Source organism: Lathyrus oleraceus, chromosome 5, assembly GCF_024323335.1.
Source record: "Lathyrus oleraceus cultivar Zhongwan6 chromosome 5, CAAS_Psat_ZW6_1.0, whole genome shotgun sequence".
Lineage (NCBI taxonomy): Eukaryota > Viridiplantae > Streptophyta > Magnoliopsida > Fabales > Fabaceae > Lathyrus > Lathyrus oleraceus.
The window spans coordinates 376,467,507-376,489,404 of record NC_066583.1 but is presented as its reverse complement, the minus strand read 5'-3'; the positions used below and the strand labels follow the sequence as shown (position 1 = coordinate 376,489,404).

Genomic DNA, 21,898 nt, shown 5'->3' with positions numbered 1-21,898 from the left:
TCATTTTTCAAATTAATTCTCAAATATCTTACTTTAAAAAAAACGTTAACACATAGGTGTCAGATGAATTGGCGTTTACCCTTAATTTTAAAGAGGAGACACCAATTGAATTGGCTACAGCATCATGTGCTGCCAATCCAATTGACGTTGGTCTGCCTCCTATGTGTATTGTGTAATTTTTATGTTGTGTGATTCATTTTTTCACATCTCTTTTCATTATATTTCAAACATGATTCTTCTTCGTCGCCGTTATGGGAAAGTGATTTATTCGAGAGACAAGCCTCCGATGGATATGCTCTTTTGGAACATCGGTCGTTTGGAGCAACTACAGAGGGAGTTGGTTCGTTGGTTAGACGGAAACATATCTGAATGCGACAAAATTAGAAGTATTGAGAGACTCGATTTCGAACTATGGGTGCGAGTTAAAAATGATAAGGATGTTAGGGAAGTGATGTTTGGAACAAATGATATCAGTTTGATTGTTGTGATCAGTTAGAAATGTTGTTTTTAAATGTTATGGTTAAGTATTTTTATCAGTTTTGATATCTGTTGTTTGTGTTGTTTATTCAGACCTGTTCGGTTTTAAGTGTGTTAAGTTGGAGTGATGTTTGTTGTTAACATTGTTGTAACAAATAGTTATTAATATATCAAAATCAAATGTTACAAAAATTGAAAGGAGGTACTAAATTATGATGCAGAAGCTATTCCGAGATTGAGACATTTTTTCTTATTGTGTCCGGGTTGACGACATATACTACATAATCTTATCATTTTATCAACCGTATCCATTTCTATTCTAATATGTGTGTTATTTGGTCGTCCTTTTTTCTTTCTTCGTATCTCATCGTTGTGTCAAACTATATCCCCTTGATATGGAGGTCAATATTCCTCCATTGCTAGCACTAAGAAGCTTTCATTATAGACATTCATGACGGTAATGGTCTTGTAAACATTGGATATATGACTGTAAGCGTCTTGGTGAGTATGTGTGCATGCCGCAATGACATGGGACCAAGGAATACAGAAGGCATGAAACTTTTCATAGTCGCACCAACTTCTGTTTAGTCTGACAACATATGATAAATTTTACCTTCCCTCATTATGGTTCATTGTTTCCTGTACACTAAAATTTTGTATATGACGGTCAAAGATTGTAATTGCATGTGTGTTAGCTTTGATAGTCTCCTATTTTATCACTTTCATACAACATTCACTAAATAATTAATTTGACATTAACATTGCACTCCATCTTTCGCCTCTGGTTGAGAAGGTCGATGCCAACTTAAAATAGGTTGTTCTCACCAATGCGGTTATTGGTAGATTTCTAATGTCTTTGAAGATGTCGTTCCTGCATTCCACAAGGTTTGTTTTCATGTGGCCCCATCGACATCCTCTGTCAAATGCCCTTGTCCACTGCTCTAAGGGTGTGTTATCCTCCCATCTTCCTGGATCTGCATTTGGCCATCTAATTTCGTCACGGTAATGTTGAAATGACGGTTGAGTTAGAGCATACCCTAAATCCACCACTTTCTTATGAATGTTCTTGTCTTTGATTGCACGCATGAAGTTTTATGCGACACGTTTAATGCAATAGACATGGGTAGAAGGAGGATTATGCCATATGTTATCATGGTTATTGTAAGCACTCTCAATAGCAACATTTCTGTCTGAAATCAAACAGAGATTGGCTTGTGGAGCGACATGTGTTCTGAGATGACTAAGACAGAAACCCCAACCACCAGCGGTTTCACCTTAACCAGAGCAAAGGCAATGGGAAAGAGTGGGGTATTCATAGTTAGAGTTGAATTTTGTGATATGTTCAGAGTTGAGTTGGAGGAAGAAATGGTTGTTGATTTTCTTTCCTTGAAGCAGGATGATAAGGTGTTCATGATGTTCACTTCCTTGATAGTGGATAGAGACGAAATGGTTGTTTATTTTCTTGTTATGTGTTAGTACCCTGATGTTTTTTTGAGGATATTAGTTATTTTTCCGCCGGAGCGTGAAGTTGAGTTCGCCATAGATTTAGTATTTGGTACTAGACCTGTGTGGATGACGCCACATAGAATGTTTGCGTAAGAGTTGAGTGAGCTGAAGAAACATTTAGAAGAGTTGTTAGACAAGAAGTTTGTCAGACTTAGTGTGTCGTCGTGGGGAGCGCCAGTGTTGTTGGTTAAGAAGAAAGATGGTAGCATAAGGTTGTGTGTTGATTATCAACAATTGAATAAGGTTACTATTAAGAATAAGTATCCTACTCTGAGGATTGATGGACTTATGGATCTGTTGGTTGGAGCTCGTGTGTTTAGCAAGATTGATCTGCAATCAAGTTATCATCAAATTCAAGTAAAGTCATAAGATATTCCGAAGACCGCATTTTGAACTCGTTGCAATCATTATGAGTATTCAGGGATGTTGTTAGGTGTGTCTAATGAACCAAGAGTACCATGAACAATATTTTTCATCCTTACTTGGATCAGTTTGTGGTGGTGTTCATATACGACATTTTGGTGTATTCCAATTCAGACGAAGAATATGCATGACATTTGCAAGTTATGTTGTAGACCTTGCAAGAGAAGAAATTATGTGTTAAGTTGTCCAAGTGTGACTTCTGGTTGCGAGAAGTGATTTTCCTTGTTCATGTGATCTATAGTGGTGGAATAGTAGTTGGTTTGTCTAAGGTAGATGTAGTGTTACAGTGGGAGACTCCTAATTCGGTTATTGAGATCAGAAGTTTTCAAAGTTTGGTTGGTTACTATAGAAGGTTTATAGAAAAAAATTCGAAGTTGGCTTTTCCTTTGACTCGGTTGACTCGTAAGGGGCAAGCTTATGTGTGGAGTGTTCAGTGTGAAGAAAGTTTCCAAGAGCTTAAGAAGAGGTTGACGTCGATGCCAGTTCTGATCTTACCATATGCGAATTGATATTTTGTTGTGTATTATGGTGCATCTAAGATGGGATTAGGTGGCGGTGCTTATGCAAAACAGTCAAGTTGTAGTGTATTCTTCTAGACAACTCAAGACTCATGAGATGATTTATCCTACCCATGATTTAGAGTTGGCAGCAATAGTTTTTATGCTTAAATTTTGGAGGAATTATTTATGTGTATCAAGGTTTTAAGTTTTCAACGATCATAAAAGTATGAAGTATATGATTGATCAGAAAGAGTTGAATATGTGGCAGAAAAGGTGGCTATAGTTTCTGAAGGACTATAATTTTGGGTTGAGTTAACATCCTGGTAAAGCTAATGTGGTAGCAAATGCATTGAGTATGAACTCCTTGCATATGTAGGTGCTTATGATTAGAGAATTGGAATTGATTGAGCAATTCAAAGATCTTAGCTTGGTGTGTGAGATAATGTCAGGAAGTGTGAAGTTGGGTATGTTAAAGTTAACTAGTAGTGTTCTCGAAGAGATCAAAGAATGTAAGAAGTTGGACTTGGGATTAATTGACCAATTGGTGCAAATAAATCAAGGTAAAAGGTAGACTTCAAAATAGATGAGAATGGGATTTTGAAATTTCGGGTAGAGTTTGTCTGCCATATTTTCCAGAGCTTAAGTAGAGAATTCTTTAAGAAAGTTACGGGAGTAGTTTGAGTATTCATCTCGAAGCCATAAAGATGTATCAAGACCTTAAGAATATGTTTTGGTGGCCAGGTATGAAGAAGGAAGTTTTTGAGTTTGTGTTTTCTTGTTTGACTTGTTAGAAGTCAAAGATCGAGAAGCATAAGTCGTATGGATTGATCCAACCTTTGAGTATTCCTGAGTGGAAGTGAGATATCATCTCTATGGATTTTGTAGTGGATTTGAAAAAGATCGTGAAAGGAAGTGACTTGATTTGGGTTGTTGTGGATAGACAGACTAAGTCAGCTTATTTTGTTCCAATAAAGATCAGTATCATGTTGCAGAAGTTGGCAGAGATCTATATCAGCGAGATTATGAAGTTGCATGGTATTCCTTCGAGTATTGTTTCATATAGAGATCTGAGGTCCACGTCAAGGTTTTAGGAGTGTTTGCAAGAAGCCTTGGAAACCAAGTTGAGGTTGAGTTCTGCTTACCATCTGTAGGCAGACAGTTAGACAGAAAGGATTATCCAATCCTTGGAAGATTCGTTGAGAGCTTGTATTTTAGAGTAGGTGGATAATTGGGACAATTACTTGTCGTTGATCGAATTTAGTTACAACAACAATTTCCATTCTAGCAGGTGTATAACACCTTTGTATTGGTATGAATCAAGTAAAAGTGTTTTGCTTGGACCTGGGATTGTTTAGTAGACTACTGAGAAGATTAAGATGATTCAGGAGAAGATGAAGGCATCACAGAGCAGACATGGGAGTTATCATGATAAGCGAAGAAAGGCACTTGAATTCCGAGAGGGGGTCATGTGTTTTTAAGAGTCACTCTGGTGTCTGGTGTTGGTCATGCGCTGAAGTCTCAAAAGCTCACGCCTCATTTTATTGGTTAGTATCAGATCATTGAGAGAGCAAGAAAAATGGCCTACAAAGTTGCCTTACCATTGTCTCTTTCGAATCTTCATAGTGTTTTTCATGTGTCTCAACTTAGGAAGTATATTCCTAATATGTTCCATGTGATCCAATTGGATGATGTGCAAGTGAGAGAGAACTTGATTGTTGAGGCATCAACCTCGCAGATTGAGGATCGAGAAGCAAAATACTTGATAGGTAAAAATATTTCTTTGGTTAAGGAAGTGTGGGGAGGATTTGTTAGATGAAGTGTGACGTGAGAGCTAGAGAGTCGGATGAGAGAGTCTTGTCTGAAGTTGTTTCTTTCAGGTAACGTTCGAGAGCAAAAATTCTTTAAATGGGAGAGAGTTGTAACGCCTCGATTTTTAAATTAAATTGTTTTGATTGAGTTAATAAAATGTCTTATATTATTTTATTTGAATGATAGAATGCTTTATTTGACTTATTTGGTATTTTTGGGAATTATTGGATTTTTTGTATAATTATTAGAGTTTCTTATAATTAAAACTAATAGAGAAATTGAGGAATTTTAGACTTTAGAAGAGAAATATAATTTTTAATATTATTAGTGTGAGGAGAAGAGAATTACCATAAGTTGAGGGGGGAGGAACGGAATTAATGAAAATAAAATTAGGTTTTTAATTTGTTTTAAATAGAAAAATATATAGAAAAAGTGTTGGTACATGAAAAGTTGTCAGTAGAGTTGGGAAACCCTAGCAAAGCAGGAGCAGAGCTTCCATAACTGTAGATTCAAAGTTTTTGCTGCAAATTTGAGGTAAAAGAGGGGGAATTATTCATCTATGAGTGTATTATGCATAAAGGGTAGAGAGGGATCCTAACCCTCTTCCTTATTATTTTTTCTTTCCTACATTGGTGAGGTTTTGGACCTTGAGATGGTTATGCAAACCTCTCCATATCATCAGGTTATAATAGTATTTTTATATTGTGTTAATTACTGAGTTTCGTGTGAATTGATATGTGAAATTCTGAGTTTTGTTGTTCATGTTTATATGTTTTTGGGATGATGAACATAATGATGATTTTGTGATAAATTGATGTTAATATGATTAATCTGTGTAGTGTGATGTGTTAAATGCCATGTAACTAATATATGATGTTGAATTCATGGTGTGAAATGATTGGGCATGTTAGAATGTGATTAAATACGATTTGGGATGGTTAAAGGTTGAAGAAGATGAGTTTAGAAGTGAGATTTTTGGGAAAATCCTAGGTGATAGTTGATTGGTACCTTGCTACAATCAATTGGTTCCCTGCTTTAAGTGAAAAGTGTTAGACAAAATTTTCAGAACAATCGATTTGTTCCTCTAGACAATCTATTAGTTCCCCTATTTTTCGTCATAACTTGAGTTTCATGACTCCGATTGAGGCGTGGTTAGAAGCGTTGAGATGTTGGCTAGTAGTACTACCTTATAGTAACGCGTTAGAGGTTATATGTGTATGAGGATATGAGAAGGATGTTTAAATGTGTAAATTGAGTGGTTATATTCAAATGTTTGTGAGTAATTCATGACTTGGCCAACAGTTTGATGAGTTTGGTGAATCATTTAGTTGAGTTCGTTATGTTTTAGAATTGTTTTGAATTAAGAGGGTTGAGTTTAATATAATTAAAGTGGAGTCTGAAAGGTTTAGAGTGAGATATTGAGAGTTAGGGTTGAGTTTTCTGATATGTTCAGAGTTGAGTTGGAGAGTAAATGAATTAAAGTTAGAGTATGCCATGTCACTCTTAATTTTAAATGAAAAATGGTAGAGTTATTTGTGAGATTTGTTGAGTTATGAGTTGACCTTATTGAATGTCGATGGTTGTCTAATTCTATTTTTACCCTGTTGGTGAGCATTGTTGAGTAATTATATAATTATATGTTATGTTGAGTTAAAAGTATATATTATGCTGAGTTATGTTGAGACGTGTGGTTCATAGAAGAACTATTATGGTGGCCTTATATTGGCAATGTTGTAGGTTCAGAGAGGAATTTGTGATGATTATTGCATTGATGTTGTTTGTTGAATTTCATGCATCATATATGTCGGAGATAGGTGACGAACTTCAGTCTAGGAACAAGTCTCAAGTGCAGATAGAGGAACTGTGACGAGTCTAATGGTTATGATCTTTGGTTCAGTGGCGAGTCTCAGATTCAGATACGGGACTTGTGACGAGCCTAATGGTTTAGAGAGGGAGCAGTTTCATAGAGCAACCATCAGTGAGTGGATTAATTAATAACATAACTCTAATATCCAAAATTTGGTACCACATGCATTGAAGTATAAGAGATAATTAGATTGCATATATACTTACACTTATGATTGATGATTGTTGTGAATGATTCATATGTTTGATGTTTGAATGTATTATCCGTTGTCATTTTATGCACCACTAACATTTATGAACGTACTCTTCCCCTGTTTTTTCTGTGTTATTCTTTATCCTTGTGATTCAGATGCTCAAGTAGAGGAGCCTTAGTTGCTATTGAGTTGGAGGATGGCGTAGTGGTCTTCTTCGTTATTTTCTTCTTTTCGAATTTATTGTAGTTTGCGTGTGACACTCTGATAGTGTAACATTGGGATGAGTTACATGTTTCTAATTGCGTAGAATTTATTGTAATTTGTGCGTGAGGCTTTGATAATATAACACTGGGATGAGTTACCTATTTTTAATTACGTTTATAAATTTTTGGATTATTGATTTAGATAAAGTTGAATTATATTTCCTTAAGACAATTAAATTTACTTTGACGTTTTGAGTTTCAGTGTTTTATTATAATCTTTTTTAGTAAGATGCGTGTTGAGAATGTGTAACGTCGTTTTTGAAAAAATTATTCTGTGTATTTCGTTAGATAAAGAGTTTGGAGTTTAGGGTGTTACAGTGAACGCTGAAGTCAATGACATGTAGGTTGGGTACCATCAGACTTGCGCATTGAGGTATTACCTCTTGTTCTTTGTTGACACGTCCATTTTTGTGGATAAAAGTACAATGTATGTCGATGTAGTTGACCTTAGTATTTCATCATCTTGACTGCAAATCACAGTACAATTAGAGGGCCTTATGTTTTGTCTCTCTATTCGAAATTGACCAGAATTTCTTTAGATGACAAAGCAGATAACAAGGAGTTGCACACTGCTTACGGTAATTTGCTATTATTAATATTTTCATAATTCATTTGTTATATTTGTTATTAATATTATATTTTTACTATTTTCAAAGATAGTTCATCTCACACTTTTCTCGCATAAATGGGTTTGAAATTGTGTCTTCCTACAATGAGGATTGGCAGCATGTTATCGCATTTATTCCGTACAATAGAAATAATGCAGTCAAGTCATTCAGAATTCATATTGACTGTCTTGTGGCAGATAGGGGTGTTCATGGGTGCGGATCGACCCACGAACCCAGTAATTCAAACCAACTCAATCCGTAAATCACCCAAACTCATTCGTTTACGGGTATACCCCATTCAATCCATAACAACCTGTATAGTTTTGATTCGGGTATCAGGTTTGAAGTTTGCAACCCGCGGACCTAGTGACCCAAACCTTTGATGTGGCTTTAGTAATTTATTATTATTTTATTTATTATTTTAAATAAAAATATATAATTAATATCTCACTAATAACCATAATTTTTTCAAAAAAATTATTCTCCATCAATAATACTACTAGACCAATGAGTTTACGTAATTCTAAAATTAAATGTTGTTTCTTATTTTCTTTTGTATCATTCCTAACTTATATATTTTATAGAAATAACGTGTTTTGTTGAATTTTATACTATTATAAAGTGTTATGTCGTACTGATGAATTTTATTAGATATTATATGGTGTGTTTCATTGAATTTGAGTGTTATAAATGAGTATGATTATATTGAATTATGTTATATTTATTTTAAAACTGACAAAAAGAATCATAAAAAAATATATTTTTTATTTGAAACACAATCCACGAACCCAATCCAACCCAACCCATTAATGAACAGATCGGTTCGAGTCGATTTTGACAATGAAATTACGGATTGAACGACAGACCCAACCCATTAAAATTTGAACGGATTGAGTAACGGATTAGATCAAATCCAGTCCAAGTCAACCCGCATACACCCCTAATGACAGATGACATTTTCTTCTGCACATACAAGATCACCGCAAAATGCATCCATTTGACATCATTTCTTTATACTTCAGATGGCTCACGTAAGGATCAGATATGATGTTTTCTTATCTTCTCAAATGAGTGATACAATCATATACATATTACACACATCTCTGTGTCCACAAAAATATTGAATTATATCCAAATACATTTAAAAATTTCATTTAAAATTCAACACATAATTCAAATGATCATGTAAGGTCAACAATATGCATTGTCAACAACATGCTAACACCTGTAGACGTAATAAATAAATTCACTTTCACCCGACCGCCTCCGTCCCAAAATTAACGAAAAAGATATAATTCAATTACGGACGGATGCGGGAGCCAAAGAAACCTGTTAAGATACAGAACCGAAGTTGCTAGAAGCAAAAACCTCAACAACAAAAACTGAATCTGACTCTTTCAAAAACTTGTGCCAACTTTTAGCCTTTGCTATCTCTCTTGTTCTTTAAGATCCCCACAAAATTATGTTAAAACTGAGTTTTTCCAATTTAATGATTCAACAGAAGCTATGAAAAACATGTAACATACACGGTATTGAGAAATTGACATCAATAATAATTTTCAAAAAACATTGAAATCCTATGATTATACCTATTGTACATCTATGCCAATTACTTTTGCATTAGCTTTAGCTTTAGGGATTGTTATGTAAAGAACACCATCCCTAACCTGTGCCTTAATTTTCTCAAACTCGATATTTTCCGGAAGAGAAATCCTATGATTATACCTGCCATAGCTATTGGCAGGCCAATCGTCATGTTCTTCACTTAATTCTCCATTGCCATTTGCTTGACCTCCATTAATCTTCTCTGTAGCTACTTTTTCACCTTTCACAACCAGCATTTTCTCTTCTATCCATACCTTAACATCATTCTTGTTCATACCAGGCATGTTGAATCTAACCTTGTAATCATCTTGACCTTCTTTTATTAGCCAAGGATTTTTTCTCTTAACATGGTCATCATTTTCCACAACTATCCATCGGGAACCGTCATTGTACACCAATGGATCTTCTACAATCCTATCCATTGTTTCCATCATTTGTTGCACTGTCCTAGCTACTGGAAACTGGTTCAACAACACTGTCAAAAAAAGTCATTTGTCACTGTTAGTGTCAATGGAGTAAACTTTTGATAAAATCATAAAGGACTTGAATATATATATTTTTTACCTCTAGGTGAAGCTTGCGACACCTTCATCTTTGGTGACAATTTTCCATCTCCTGTTCCTGTTGCCATAGCCTTTACATTGTTGTAGAAAGTTCTATTCCTTGTTCTTGACAATGCTGTCAATTTGACATTGGAAATTTTGTTCATTCTGCAAGATGAAGTGGGAGCATAGAAGCTCATATTTGGTAGAGTTGCCGTCATTTTTTTTCTTCCTTTTTGCAATGATGCTAGCGAAGAATATTAATGGCGTTTGAAAGGTTTATGTTTGCATTGGAATTTATAGGATTTATTGGACATTTCTGGAACCAAAGATGGTTGAGAAAATTTCATCATGTGAATGTGAGTTGGGAGTGTTCTAGACTTCTCCATACATTTCATCACGTGAATGCGACATGGGAGTGTTCTAGACTACTCTTCAGACATTCACATTTCTATTAGAAAAAACTTTTTTAGTAAATAACATTTTGACTTTATTTTGGTAAATGCCAGTTTAGTTTTCGTTTAGTTTTCGTTCTCAAATCCCTATTGTAAAGACAAAAGCTATGGAGGAAAAATCACTTTTACCTAAAATATTAAAAATAAAAAATTTTACCCACAAATTAATTTTCTCTCTTCTAAATATGTAACCAACAAATACTTAATAAATATCCTTCTTTAATTTCGTGTTAGTTCATTTTGTTCCCTTAACTTTAATAAAATTTATATTAGTCCTTTAATTCTTCAAAATGTATCATGTTAGTCATTTTCGTCTAACTAATCACGAATTTAAAGATCAAATTTTAAATTTTTTAATCACTAATTAAATGATATATAATATATTATAAACAGTTAATTGAACAATATAAAGAAGACCAAAATGAATCCACCATTTACAAGACCAAAAAAGATATTCACATTATAAAATGGTGTTCCGGCAACAATTACTAATTTACAATGCTTTGTTTTAATCTTTCAGTTGCTCACAAGTTCTTCTTGCAGGTTAACATATTGGTGTAGAATTGTAGATCTTGCCTCACATTAACTTGTATCATCTATAACTTCTTATATACATACAACAAGAAAAACAGTTTTTTCAACAATCTTTGTACAACATTACAAGTACCTCTAGCTTTTAGTCAATATTTAATAAGAGATCCCTTAATTGGAAGGAGCTATGTAGGAATCATCTTTCTCCAGTAAAGATAGTCTAGATGGACAACAGAACCTGTTTTCCTTATGCATCAAACACCAATCTTCAACATTAGTCCCACTAAAAAAAGCTCTCTTTTCAAGCATTTCTCTAATCTTATTAGTTTTACCAAGAAGATAAACAACTTCTCTAACATTATTCACCCTCTCTTAATTTCCACTATTCAAACACTCTCTAGATATAACATGCACTCAAAATATCAGAAATCATCACTATCACAATTTCAAACAGCTTCTCACTAGTATTATGATCTTTCACAACATCTTGATTCAACAGAAGAATGATTTTGCATATTCTGTACAATCCATTAGTAGCCAATATTTTGTTTTATAAATATGAAAAATCTATTTTGAGTCAACATTAATTGATGTAATATGTACCAACTAAGCCATAGAATTTGGTTTAAGTTTTATGTAATCCTTTGTGACCATCTCAGTCATGTTCATTGCTGTTTCATACGGGGCAATACAAGTTCTGAATCTTATTACAAAACCAATCTGATTACAGAGACTGATTCTGAGGAATTTTAAATTTGAAGATTGAATCTTACTACAACCGGTCCGAATCTAATTACAGAGACTGATTCATACGGGGTAATACAAGTGCTGACAGATGCTAAAACACAGAACGAGAATTATAAGGGTCATATGACTATTAGCATGAAAAACTATAGTTAAAAAAACTCAGTGTATAATTAAAATAAAACCTGATCCAAAATGAAATCAAGATCTTTAAACAAAGAAAGAAACTCAAGAAAAATATGCAAAGCACACTATTGTATTTTCCTTGCTAAGTGCAGGCATTTTAATTCCATTCAACACAATCTACAATATCAGAAGTTTCAGTTTCAATAGATTGAAGTTACCAAAGGGTGAATTTGCTAAGTGACAACTGCCAACACATCTGAAACTAGATATGGGTAGTCAAACAGAAGTCTGCGTCATTTTCTTCCTCGTGGATCTCGACTAAGCCCGTATTTCTTCAGTGTTTTAATGTAATTTCTCATAAGGGTAAACTTGTTGCTTCCTAGATGATAGAAATAATCCCAAGAATAAATACCCGTTTTATGCAAGTCATCAAAATTGAGCCTGGATCATCCAATTAAACGATCAGGTTTTAGTTGCGAGGCTATTAGATTTAAGCAAAGAATTTGATTTCTAATGTCGGAAATTGTAGTACCTTACCCCATAGTTTCCTACTGGTTCCGCAGACATAATTCCCACGTGACGTCTTCCAGATATCACCTAGATTAACAGGATCATCAATAAAGGAAGCATTATTAGAAATGAATCAACTGATCTTGAATCAATTTGAAATAATGAAGTTACCTTTTCACCTCCAATTGATCTGATTTTTCCATCAACTGCTGGGCTATTTATTCTGAGAAATTCAGCAGACAACTTGAATACACTACCATTGGCAAATTCTACTTCTACCTAAACAATAATGCTGAAGGATGTAAGCAAAAAACAATAAATGAAATAACATTTCCATCAGCTTTAGTTACCAAACTTAAAACAAATTAAGATTTCAACCAAAATATAGGTTTCTATAGACATGTTGGTGTCCAACACTCGCCTTAATCGACAATTTATATTGATTTGATATTTCCAATTACTTCTCTATCTATTGCAACCTAAACAGGTGTTGTTTTAGTTAAATCAATAAGATTAAATGAAAAGTTTTATTTTATTTTCAAAAAGAAAAAATTAAGGGGATTAGAGAGGGAAAAGAAGCTCACATATTTTGGGGGTTGAAGAGAGAATTTGGTTAGGCGTGCCGATTGTTCTGCCACAGTATTGAATCTTCGAATGGCTGCCAGCATAGCTTTCCTTATTCAAGTCACGTTATGCTTACTTATAAGGAGGTCATGAAGGAGATTTATTATTCGAACCCAAGTTAGCTCAACAAAATCATGTTATACAACTTTTAGGCAAAGAAATCAGAGAATAAATATCCCTCAGCTCCAATGAATTACGGACACGATATGAGTATCATATATGATACATATCCGATACGGAGATATGTCACTCATTGAAAAATCTAGGATACGATACGTTTAAGATACATATATAAAAAGTTAAAATTAAACATTAATTAAACGATCATTTTCTGCCATGTATTAGACCGTATCTGTACATATCAGATAGGATACTACTGCATATATTTTAGAGTATCCGTTGCAAAAAAGAAACTTAAAAATTAATGTACAATTAAACAATTTAAAGAACTTTTGGCCTAAAAGTTACTTAAAAGTCAGAATTCATAGAAAATGAACACAAAATGACCTTAGCAAAGTTATATATGAGAGAGACATTTGATCAAACATCTAGTGTGCAAAATAAGAAAAAAATGTGCATGAGTTACATTAAGTTTTAACTAAACTTACTTTGATGATTCACAAGAACTAGAGATTGAAAAAGTAGAGAATGCTGGACGAAGACAGTGTCGCCTATATAAAAGAAATAGAATTTGCATATTTTAATTCGGCCATTGTCTACAACCTTATGCGAATTGATATCAAGAAATTGATATATTCTTTGAAAGAAAGAAAAAAATGCTAATTTACAAAAATATCCTCACTCAATTAAATTATTACTATATTGACCCTCTAGCCTATGTTGTGTCCTGCGTCATCTTCTACCTACTGTGTCACTCTGCTCCGCCGTGGCCGTTCATTGCTCCGGCGCGTCTTCCTTCTGCCTCCGTGTGCGTTTGTGATGTTTGAACATGTGAGAAGACTAACAACGTTAACACCAACGATAAACCTCTCAATTTTAGAGACAAACTTACAAAGATGTCAATGGGTGAACCAATTCAAGCAGATTCTGTCACAAATGATTCTCACTGGCTTCATCACAGACACCTATGCGGCAAGCAGGCTCATCAACTTTTCTACTCACTCCAATTTCATTCCTTTCAATTTCTCCCTCAAAATATTCAACCACCTTCACAACCCCAACACCTTTATTTGGAACACTATCATGCGTTCTCATTTAGAGCTTCACAATTCACCTCATCAAGCTATTAATTTTTACAAGCTCTTTCTCTTTCAAAACACTCCGCCTGATCATTACACATACCCGATTCTCCTCCGGTCGTGTGCTTCCCGGGTATCGGAGGCTGAAGGAAAGCAAATTCATGACCATGTTGTTAAGTTTGGTTTGGATTTTGATGTTTATGTTAGGAACACGTTGATTAATTTGTATGCTGTTTGTGGGAACATGGTGAGTGCGCGCCAGGTGTTTGAGGAAAGTCTTGTGTTGGATTTGGTTTCCTGGAATACTCTTTTGGCTGGTTATGTTAATGTGGGTGATGTTGGCGAGGCGGAATTTGTGTATGACCGGATGCCGGAGAGGAATACTATAGCTTCTAACTCCATGATTGTGTTGTTTGGGAGAAAGGGTTGTGTTGTGAAGGCGCGGAGGCTTTTTGATCGGATTGGAGGGAAGGATATGGTTTCTTGGAGTGCGATGATTTCTTGTTATGAACAGAATGGGATGTGTGAGGAGGCATTGGTTTTGTTTGCGAATATGAATGCTTGTGGGGTTATGGTGGATGAGGTGGTTGTGGTTAGTGCTATCTCTGCTTGTACAAGCCTCTCGGTTGTCTGGATGGGGAGGTCGGTGCATAGTTTGGCGGCCAAAGTAGGGATTCAAGATTATGTTAGCTTTCAGAATGCATTGATACATTTGTACTCAAGCTGTGGGGAGATATTGGATGCTCAGAAACTTTTCAGTGGCGGTGTCTTGTTGGATTTGGTGTCTTGGAACTCTATGATTTCTGGGTATTTGATGTGCGGTTTAATAGAGGATGCTAAGACATTGTTTGATTCCATGGTTGAGAAGGATGTTGTGTCTTGGAGTGCTATGATATCGGGTTATGCTCAACATGGATGTTTCACAGAGGCTGTGGCTTTGTTTCAGGAAATGCAGCTTCTTGGAATTAGGCCGGATGAGACTGCTTTAGTGAGTGTCATCTCAGCCTGCACCCATATGGCTGCTTTGGACTTGGGCAAATGGATTCATGCTTATATAAGTAAAAATAAATTTCAGGTTAATGTCATTCTGGGCACGACACTTATGGATATGTATATGAAATGCGGATGTGTTGAAAATGCGTTAGAGGTTTTCTATGCGATGGAGGAAAAGGGTGTTTCTACCTGGAATGCTCTCATTCTTGGTTTGGCAATGAATGGGTTGGTAGAAAAGTCACTTAACATGTTTGAAGATATGAAAAAAACCAAGACACTTCCTAATGAGATAACATTTATGGGAGTTCTTGGGGCATGTCGACACATGGGCCTAGTGGATGAGGGGCGCCGCTACTTTAGTTCAATGACCCAAGAACACAAGATAGAACCAAATGTTAAACATTATGGATGTGTGGTTGATCTTTTAGGACGTGCAGGTTTGCTTAAAGAAGCAGAGGAACTGATTGAGAGTATGCCAATGACACCTGATGTCGCTACTTGGGGTGCTTTGCTTGGGGCTTGTAGAAAGCACCTTAACAATGAAATGGGAGAGAGGTTAGGAAGGAAACTCATCCAGCTTCAACCTGACCACGACGGTTTCCATGTGTTATTGTCAAATATATATGCTTCAAAAGGAAATTGGGGCGATGTTCTTGAAATTAGGGGAAATATGGCACACCATGGGGTGGTGAAGATACCTGGTTGTAGCGTGATCGAAGCAAATGGAATTGTTCATGAATTCTTAGCTGGAGATAAGACACATCCTCAGATAAATGATATTGAGCATATGTTAGATGTAGTGGCTGCAAAGCTAAAGATTGAGGGCTATGCACCAATCACAAGTGAGGTTTCATTAGACATAGATGAAGAGGAGAAGGAAACTGCCCTTTTCAGCCATAGTGAGAAGCTTGCTGTTGCCTTTGGACTAATCACTATACCCCCACCTGCTCCAATCAGAATAATAAAGAATTTGCGCATATGTAATGATTGTCATACTGTAGTAAAGCTAATCTCCAAAGCATTTGAGCGTGAAATTGTCGTAAGGGATCGTCATCGCTTTCATCACTTTAAGCATGGTTCTTGTTCTTGCTTGGACTTTTGGTAGCGAAAGCTGCAAAACTGTATCAACAATTATTGCGAATGGGTATGTTTCCCTTGCTATGCATAAGGAAAATACTCTGAAATCAAAATCTTTATAATGTTCTGGACTCAATTATAGAAGCATGTAACATTGACGATCTTGTTAGATTTAGTCATTGTCATTGATGTTGAATCAAATTATTTTTCATTCTTATGCCGCAAATTGTCTCCAAAAGCTCCTGTTGGTATAGAATGAGGGCAGCAGATCATGATATACTTCACAAGATACCAAATGCTGCAAGGTGAGTCAGTTTTAATGTCTGATTGCAAGTATTTTAGACCTACTTATTGTGTAAGGTGTTTTTGTCTGTGTCCTGATTCATAGTAAAAAGAATGAGAAAAATGAGTCATATATACAAGAGTTACTTATTGTTTCTCCATTACTGATAATAGGATCTCCAAGACAATAATGTCATTCTTATCACTAATCACTAATAATTAAGAAAATAAAAGTGATTGAATGTAACTACCTGTGTTGGTGTTGGACACTTATACGTGTCGCACACCAGACACGCATTCAATTTGAAGTGTCGGTGCTATATCTTTTACCTTTGCTTGGTCTATATGTTTGTGCCTTTCTTGCTTTTTGTTTCATGGAAATAGCATGGCTACTAATTAATGTTACTGTTCAGAATTCTAAATCAGGAGCGCGGTGAGGATCATCAAATACATTGCTCTAGAGAAGGAAGTGGAATAGCTTGGAAGATCATTCCAGTGGTACTCAACCGTATCCAAATATAAAAAGAGTGAGTCACTTGATGCTACTTGCATAAAATATTACATAACTGATAAATGTGCATGCTCTTGATATTTTTTTTTTGCTGCAGTTGTTGACGTCATATGTGGAGAATGAAAAATATAACATCTCAAGAAGGTGTGGGCTTCACCCTGACAATGATATATACAGAGATCAGGAAGAGCATAAATCTCATGTAGATACTAAGGAATGGCAGTGTGGATACTGTTAGAAAACTTTCTACGAAGAGAAACATACTGATCAGCATTTTGACAACTTCGACAACGGACACTCCAATTTACTTAATTTGGTATGATGCTTGTTCAATAGAATCAATACGATTTTTATGTTTTCCTCCATTGATAAACAAATAACTAGTTAGCATTTGTATAGTTCATTAAGATGTGAAGTTGTTAAACCTTCTGAAAATTTTGGTAGTTTTCTTTACTCGGTTTGTTGTGTTGCAGCACTAATCACTAAAATGAGTTCATTTGTTACATTGAAATTAATTCCAGGTCAAAAAATCAGAGCTATCCTGCTGCTGCAGCAAAACATAAACATCTGGTAAGGTGTGCTGTTGTTTTTTTGTCTGTTCAGTTTGTGTTAACCCATACTGCAGTTAGCATGATATACTCCACAAGGTACCAATCCATTTTTTCTGATGCTGATAGCAATCTTTTCAGATCCTGGACTCTGAAGTGAATAGAATCAATATATAAATAAATCAATTACAAGAGATGCATTAATCTTTTGTATTTCTATCTAATAGTTGTAGAGGAAAACTATGTTGTTCTCTTCATATATAAGCATCTTGGAGGAATATTTAACATGTACAGTTACTGGAAAGGCAAAGCAACTATTTTGTAGAGTCACAACAACATAACTGTTAACTTTTTAAACTCATTCAAAAGATAACTTCACTGCTAAGGCGCGTGTGTGCTCACAATCAAGTTATGAATCGTACATACAACATAACATAATGATTTGACTGGATTGGCTAATGCTTGTAGTCCAATTGTAACTCACAAAACCAAAGCAACATAATGTTTGTGTGCTCACATATATGAACCAACCAAGTGTTATACTAGTATCAACTTGTAAATCTATATTTATATGATCTGATCAGGAAAATGTTGGCCAAGGATAGTTTGTATGGAGAAATGGATATTAATGAAAGTAAAATAACAAAACCAACCAGGCTTGATTTCAGACGTTATGTACCTTAAAAGTTAGAAGACCTAAGAAAAATGAGTTTTCTTAATGCATCCTATATGTTTTTTTATGCACCTAGTAAAAATACGAAAATGCTTTTCAGTTTTTAGAGATATATTTCTGGACGCACTCAATACACACTCAACGTACGTCATTTTGAGTGACGCCATATAAGTTGAGTTTATTTAATTTCGGAGATGCATCTCTGGTATATTTTCATATATACATTTTCGGAACGTTTGCACTCCAGAACTAGAAGCAGACAGACACCAAAATTTCCAAAATATGAAATTTGACAAAATAAAATTAACATTTATGACATAAAATAAGCATTATATAAATGATTTTAACATAAAATACAACATTACACTTCAATATCCAGGTGGACTCTTCAACGTCTTAAGAATTTTTTTTGCCGATCTTGGAATCATCGCTTTCAACTCGAGATGAACTTTTGTTTAGAAACGGAAAAATATATTCCACATAATCCTTACATTTCGCATTCGTCTTGAGCTCAAAGTTGTTGAATTCAATCTTCTCACCGTTCTCAATCGACAATGAACGGTGCTCGAGCTTCACAATTCTTCGATTGTCTTTGTAAGGTAATAGATAATAAATTTCGTCTTTAATATCTACAAGAGATGTGCACTCGGTGAACTTAAAGTTTATCCTTAGAGTTTCGTTGGGGAAGGAGACATTTGTGACATACCAGTTGATGTTTATTTGTGACATTTGAGATATTTTTCAGTTTGTGTGAAATAAGAAACAATGGCACCTTAATTTATAGAAGCTCTAGATAATTGTCAATCATTCAAAACCTGGCATGCTTATTTCAGAGATATATCTTTGGTTCCACACCCATTATCTTGTTCCGGAGATACATCTCTGGAACCTCTCCTGAACAGGTTTGAAAACATAACCTTTGAAACATAACCTTCTTTTTACAAATGAACAAATGTTGTTATGGAAAAGATCAAAAATATATTAAGACGCAATATGACAAATTGAATAAATTAATCTTCATTAATATTGAGACACAATTACATACATTTATTTGTCTGGTTAAACACGAAATTAAAACGAATCAAAATATTTGTCTCTAGCTAAATCTATGGGTACCCCATTTGACTTTTGTTCATTTGATTCTTTTTCAATGTTGCTCAATTTTTGAAACTCTTGCATCCTTCCCATAAAATGGTCCGACCAAAGCTCGACTTTTGTTGTTGAATGAGTCGTCTACTCCGATGATATAAGTGGTATAAAGCATACCGGTTTCAAATAAACTTGAACAAAATGTCATGATTTTGAAATCCACCTGACACACCTCTAAGTCCCAAGTAACATTCTCCTCTTTCTCGCTCTCTAGAAATGCAAACCCGGCAGAATATGTCTTCTCAATAAAGGTAACACCAACCATCTCCAACAATAGAAGTCTATACTTGTTGGTCTTGTCCATTGAATCAAGTATGAGCACCGTAGGAAACGTGTTGAACAACTTTACGGAACCAGGATGAAACCAAAATATATCTCTAATAGCAACTTCACATTCGCACGTTCGATACCTAGACATGTAATTATTGTCATCTAACAGTTTCAAGAGTTGTTGCATTTCATTTATATCCTCCTAAGCTCCTTGTTAGTTTGATACCGAATATTATACACTTGTTTGTGTCATACCCCAATTTTGTCCGGGCATATTTAAATTTTTGTAAAATCGATTTCATTTTTAATTTGCATCATATGCACAGCATGACATGCATTCCATCATGAATAATAACTAAAATATCAGTCAGAATAAATTTATTGAAAATATAGACAAATCGATTGAATCATTTCTCAAGAACGTGCAAGAATCAGCGGGTAAAAAGTTTCAAATTTAAAATTGCAGACGCCAGTATTATTAACCTACGGTTCATGTAGTTTAAACTGGTGTGCCTGTTATATTTTTCAGCGACTGTTTCAGTTGCATTTTGACCCGCCTGAGCCTTTTAACTGGTGAAAATTTATTTCAAAATTTAAAGAAACGATGTATTTTTTCAATAAGTATATTTCGCCCTGATCATTTTTATGCATCCGATTTAACTTTTCGAGCAAATTTTCGCCCGACTTTTATTCATTTTTAGTCGTTTTAATTTTGTTCTTTCGTCAAAATAGTCAGATTAAATAAATAGAATTTTCCATGTTATTATTTTAATTTTATCATGATTATTTAAAAAGTTGTGAATTTTATTTGATTCAATTTATTAAAATTGTTTTAAATCGATTAAGTCATCTAAAAAAAGGGCATTATATGCATTTTGATTTATATAAATAGTGTGTGTTTCTTGGTGTGCTTCTATGATTCAATCAAAACCGTCGATTCGAATTAATCAGTGGCCGTTATTAGCAATCTACACTTGTTTCATTTATCCAATCAAAAATTAGGATTTAATTAGTAAATATAAATAAAAGATAATAATAATAATAATAAGTGAGCCAATATTTGAATGACACGCGGTACATAGGATTCTCCTACTTTGGAGATATCCACATGACAGCTAGTAGATTTTTTGATATAGAAGAACAATCTATTACAGCCCAAGGAGGGTCTAGGGGTGGACAAGAACCGTTCACCCGGCCAAATCCGCGGGTAACCGAAAAAGAAAACCGAAATGGGCGGGTTCAAACGGTCTACCGGGTCAGTGATTAAAATATAGCAGTTTCAATTGGGTTTATATGGGCGGGTCGGGTTTAAAATTCTGAACCGCGGATACCCAAACCCGCCCAATTGAGATACCCTCCTAGGGTTTTCCAGTAGCTCATTTTGTTCTCTCACTCACATGTTCTCTCACTCACCGTCATTCACCACCCACCACCTTCAACTCTCACCACTCACTTGTTCTCTCACTCACCATCATTCACCACCCACCACCTTCAACTCTCACCACTCACCGTCCAATTTTCAATCCACGCGCGCTTTCGGTTTCCACTGCTTCCACACCTCAGCTCATCTTCCAACGCTTCGTGGCTCGCCGCTCTTTTCCGCCAACACACTCACCGCTAATTCCGTTCCGGTATGTATTCAATCACCGTTCACCAGCCTAGGTTTTTATTTCACCATTCACCATTGTATGAAAGAAGAGAAAAAGTAAAGTAAGCACCGATTTCGCTCATTCATTTCATTTCTCTCTCAACTGCATTGCAGATACTGTAAGTTTTCTTTTCCTTTTCCTTTTCTTTCTTTCCTTTTTCCACTCTCAGGTTTTCCGTTACACACTCGATTCCTTCATTCAACCACTATTTTGCTTTCGAATCGCTTTTTTTTTTCTCGCTTTTCTTCATAATCGCGTTTGTGCTGTGTCTAGCTATTATTAATTACTCACGCTCTTCATATTGTTATTGTTTCGTTTCGCTTAAAATTTCCAATTTCTTTCAGGATCTGGATTCATTCATTGCTAGTATTTCACAATGCTCAAATCTGATTTAGTATTATATCTTAACTCAAATGAGCTGGTGAACGGTGATTCAATTTTTATGTATTCAATCACCGTTCCGCTTTAGTATTCAATCACCGTTCCGCTTTATGTCTCAGATTTTTCAGGGTTGAAATCTATTGTGAGTCTTAACATATCAGGAAATTTATTTCAGGGTTCTGTTACAGATGTTTTTGTGTTAAAGTTGGAGGTTTTGGACCTTAGCAGAAACCAATTTCAAGGTCACATTTCTTAGGTAAACTACTACAATTGGTGTCATTTAGTTTATCTTGATTTGTCGGAGAATCGGCTTAGTGGTGAAATTTTCCAAAACTTTAATGGCACACCGAATTTAAAGCACCTTAACCAGTCTAGGTTTTTAT

The 21,898-nt window shown here is 35.1% G+C and overlaps 3 protein-coding genes across 6 annotated transcripts; 1 reads left to right on the top strand and 2 right to left on the bottom strand.

The window, feature by feature from the left end:
* Positions 1–9,106: 9,106 nt before the first annotated feature.
* Positions 9,107–10,090, bottom strand: LOC127084885 (small heat shock protein, chloroplastic). Its single transcript, XM_051025405.1, has 2 exons — positions 9,816–10,090; positions 9,107–9,726 (listed from the first exon to the last, which is right to left on the bottom strand). The coding sequence occupies exons 1-2, from the start codon at positions 10,012–10,014 to the stop codon at positions 9,236–9,238; spliced, it is 690 nt and encodes a 229-aa protein (XP_050881362.1). The 5' UTR covers positions 10,015–10,090; the 3' UTR covers positions 9,107–9,235.
* A 1,585-nt stretch (positions 10,091–11,675) lies between these two features.
* Positions 11,676–13,537, bottom strand: LOC127084887 (uncharacterized). Of its 2 annotated transcripts, none has more exons than XM_051025407.1 (5): positions 13,392–13,537; positions 12,744–12,858; positions 12,331–12,438; positions 12,182–12,246; positions 11,676–12,090 (listed from the first exon to the last, which is right to left on the bottom strand). In XM_051025407.1, exons 2-5 carry the CDS (start codon positions 12,825–12,827, stop codon positions 11,943–11,945), a joined length of 405 nt encoding a protein of 134 aa, XP_050881364.1. In that variant the 5' UTR covers positions 12,828–12,858; positions 13,392–13,537; the 3' UTR covers positions 11,676–11,942. The 2 variants fall into 2 exon arrangements, with proteins under 2 accessions (XP_050881364.1, XP_050881365.1); XM_051025408.1 differs by having other exon boundaries at positions 12,744–12,829; positions 13,392–13,515.
* On the top strand, positions 13,482–17,778 carry LOC127084883 (pentatricopeptide repeat-containing protein At3g62890). Of its 3 annotated transcripts, none has more exons than XM_051025401.1 (5): positions 13,482–16,119; positions 16,292–16,357; positions 16,748–16,861; positions 16,943–17,161; positions 17,367–17,778. In XM_051025401.1, exon 1 carries the CDS (start codon positions 13,621–13,623, stop codon positions 16,078–16,080), a length of 2,460 nt encoding a protein of 819 aa, XP_050881358.1. In that variant the 5' UTR covers positions 13,482–13,620; the 3' UTR covers positions 16,081–16,119; positions 16,292–16,357; positions 16,748–16,861; positions 16,943–17,161; positions 17,367–17,778. The 3 variants fall into 3 exon arrangements, with proteins under 3 accessions (XP_050881358.1, XP_050881360.1, XP_050881357.1); XM_051025403.1 differs by having other exon boundaries at positions 13,483–16,357; positions 17,367–17,415; positions 17,535–17,778; XM_051025400.1 differs by having other exon boundaries at positions 13,483–16,357.
* The last annotated feature ends 4,120 nt before the right edge of the window (positions 17,779–21,898 follow it).

What these genes read in the sequence shown, in the direction of transcription:
- LOC127084885 (XM_051025405.1), bottom strand. Translation starts at nt 10,014, where the DNA reads ATGACGGCAACTCTACCAAATATGAGCTTCTATGCTCCCACTTCATCT. An exon ending in GTCGCAAGCTTCACCTAGAG is followed by an intron (nt 9,727 to 9,815) that starts GTAAAAAATATA and finishes TTTTTTTGACAG; the next exon opens with TGTTGTTGAACCAGTTTCCA.
- LOC127084887 (XM_051025407.1), bottom strand. Translation starts at nt 12,827, where the DNA reads ATGCTGGCAGCCATTCGAAGATTCAATACTGTGGCAGAACAATCGGCA. An exon ending in CTCTTCAACCCCCAAAATAT is followed by an intron (nt 12,439 to 12,743) that starts GTGAGCTTCTTT and finishes ATTATTGTTTAG; the next exon opens with GTAGAAGTAGAATTTGCCAA. An exon ending in GTAGGAAACTATGGGGTAAG is followed by an intron (nt 12,091 to 12,181) that starts GTACTACAATTT and finishes TGGATGATCCAG; the next exon opens with GCTCAATTTTGATGACTTGC.
- LOC127084883 (XM_051025401.1), top strand. Translation starts at nt 13,621, where the DNA reads ATGTTGTGTCCTGCGTCATCTTCTACCTACTGTGTCACTCTGCTCCGC.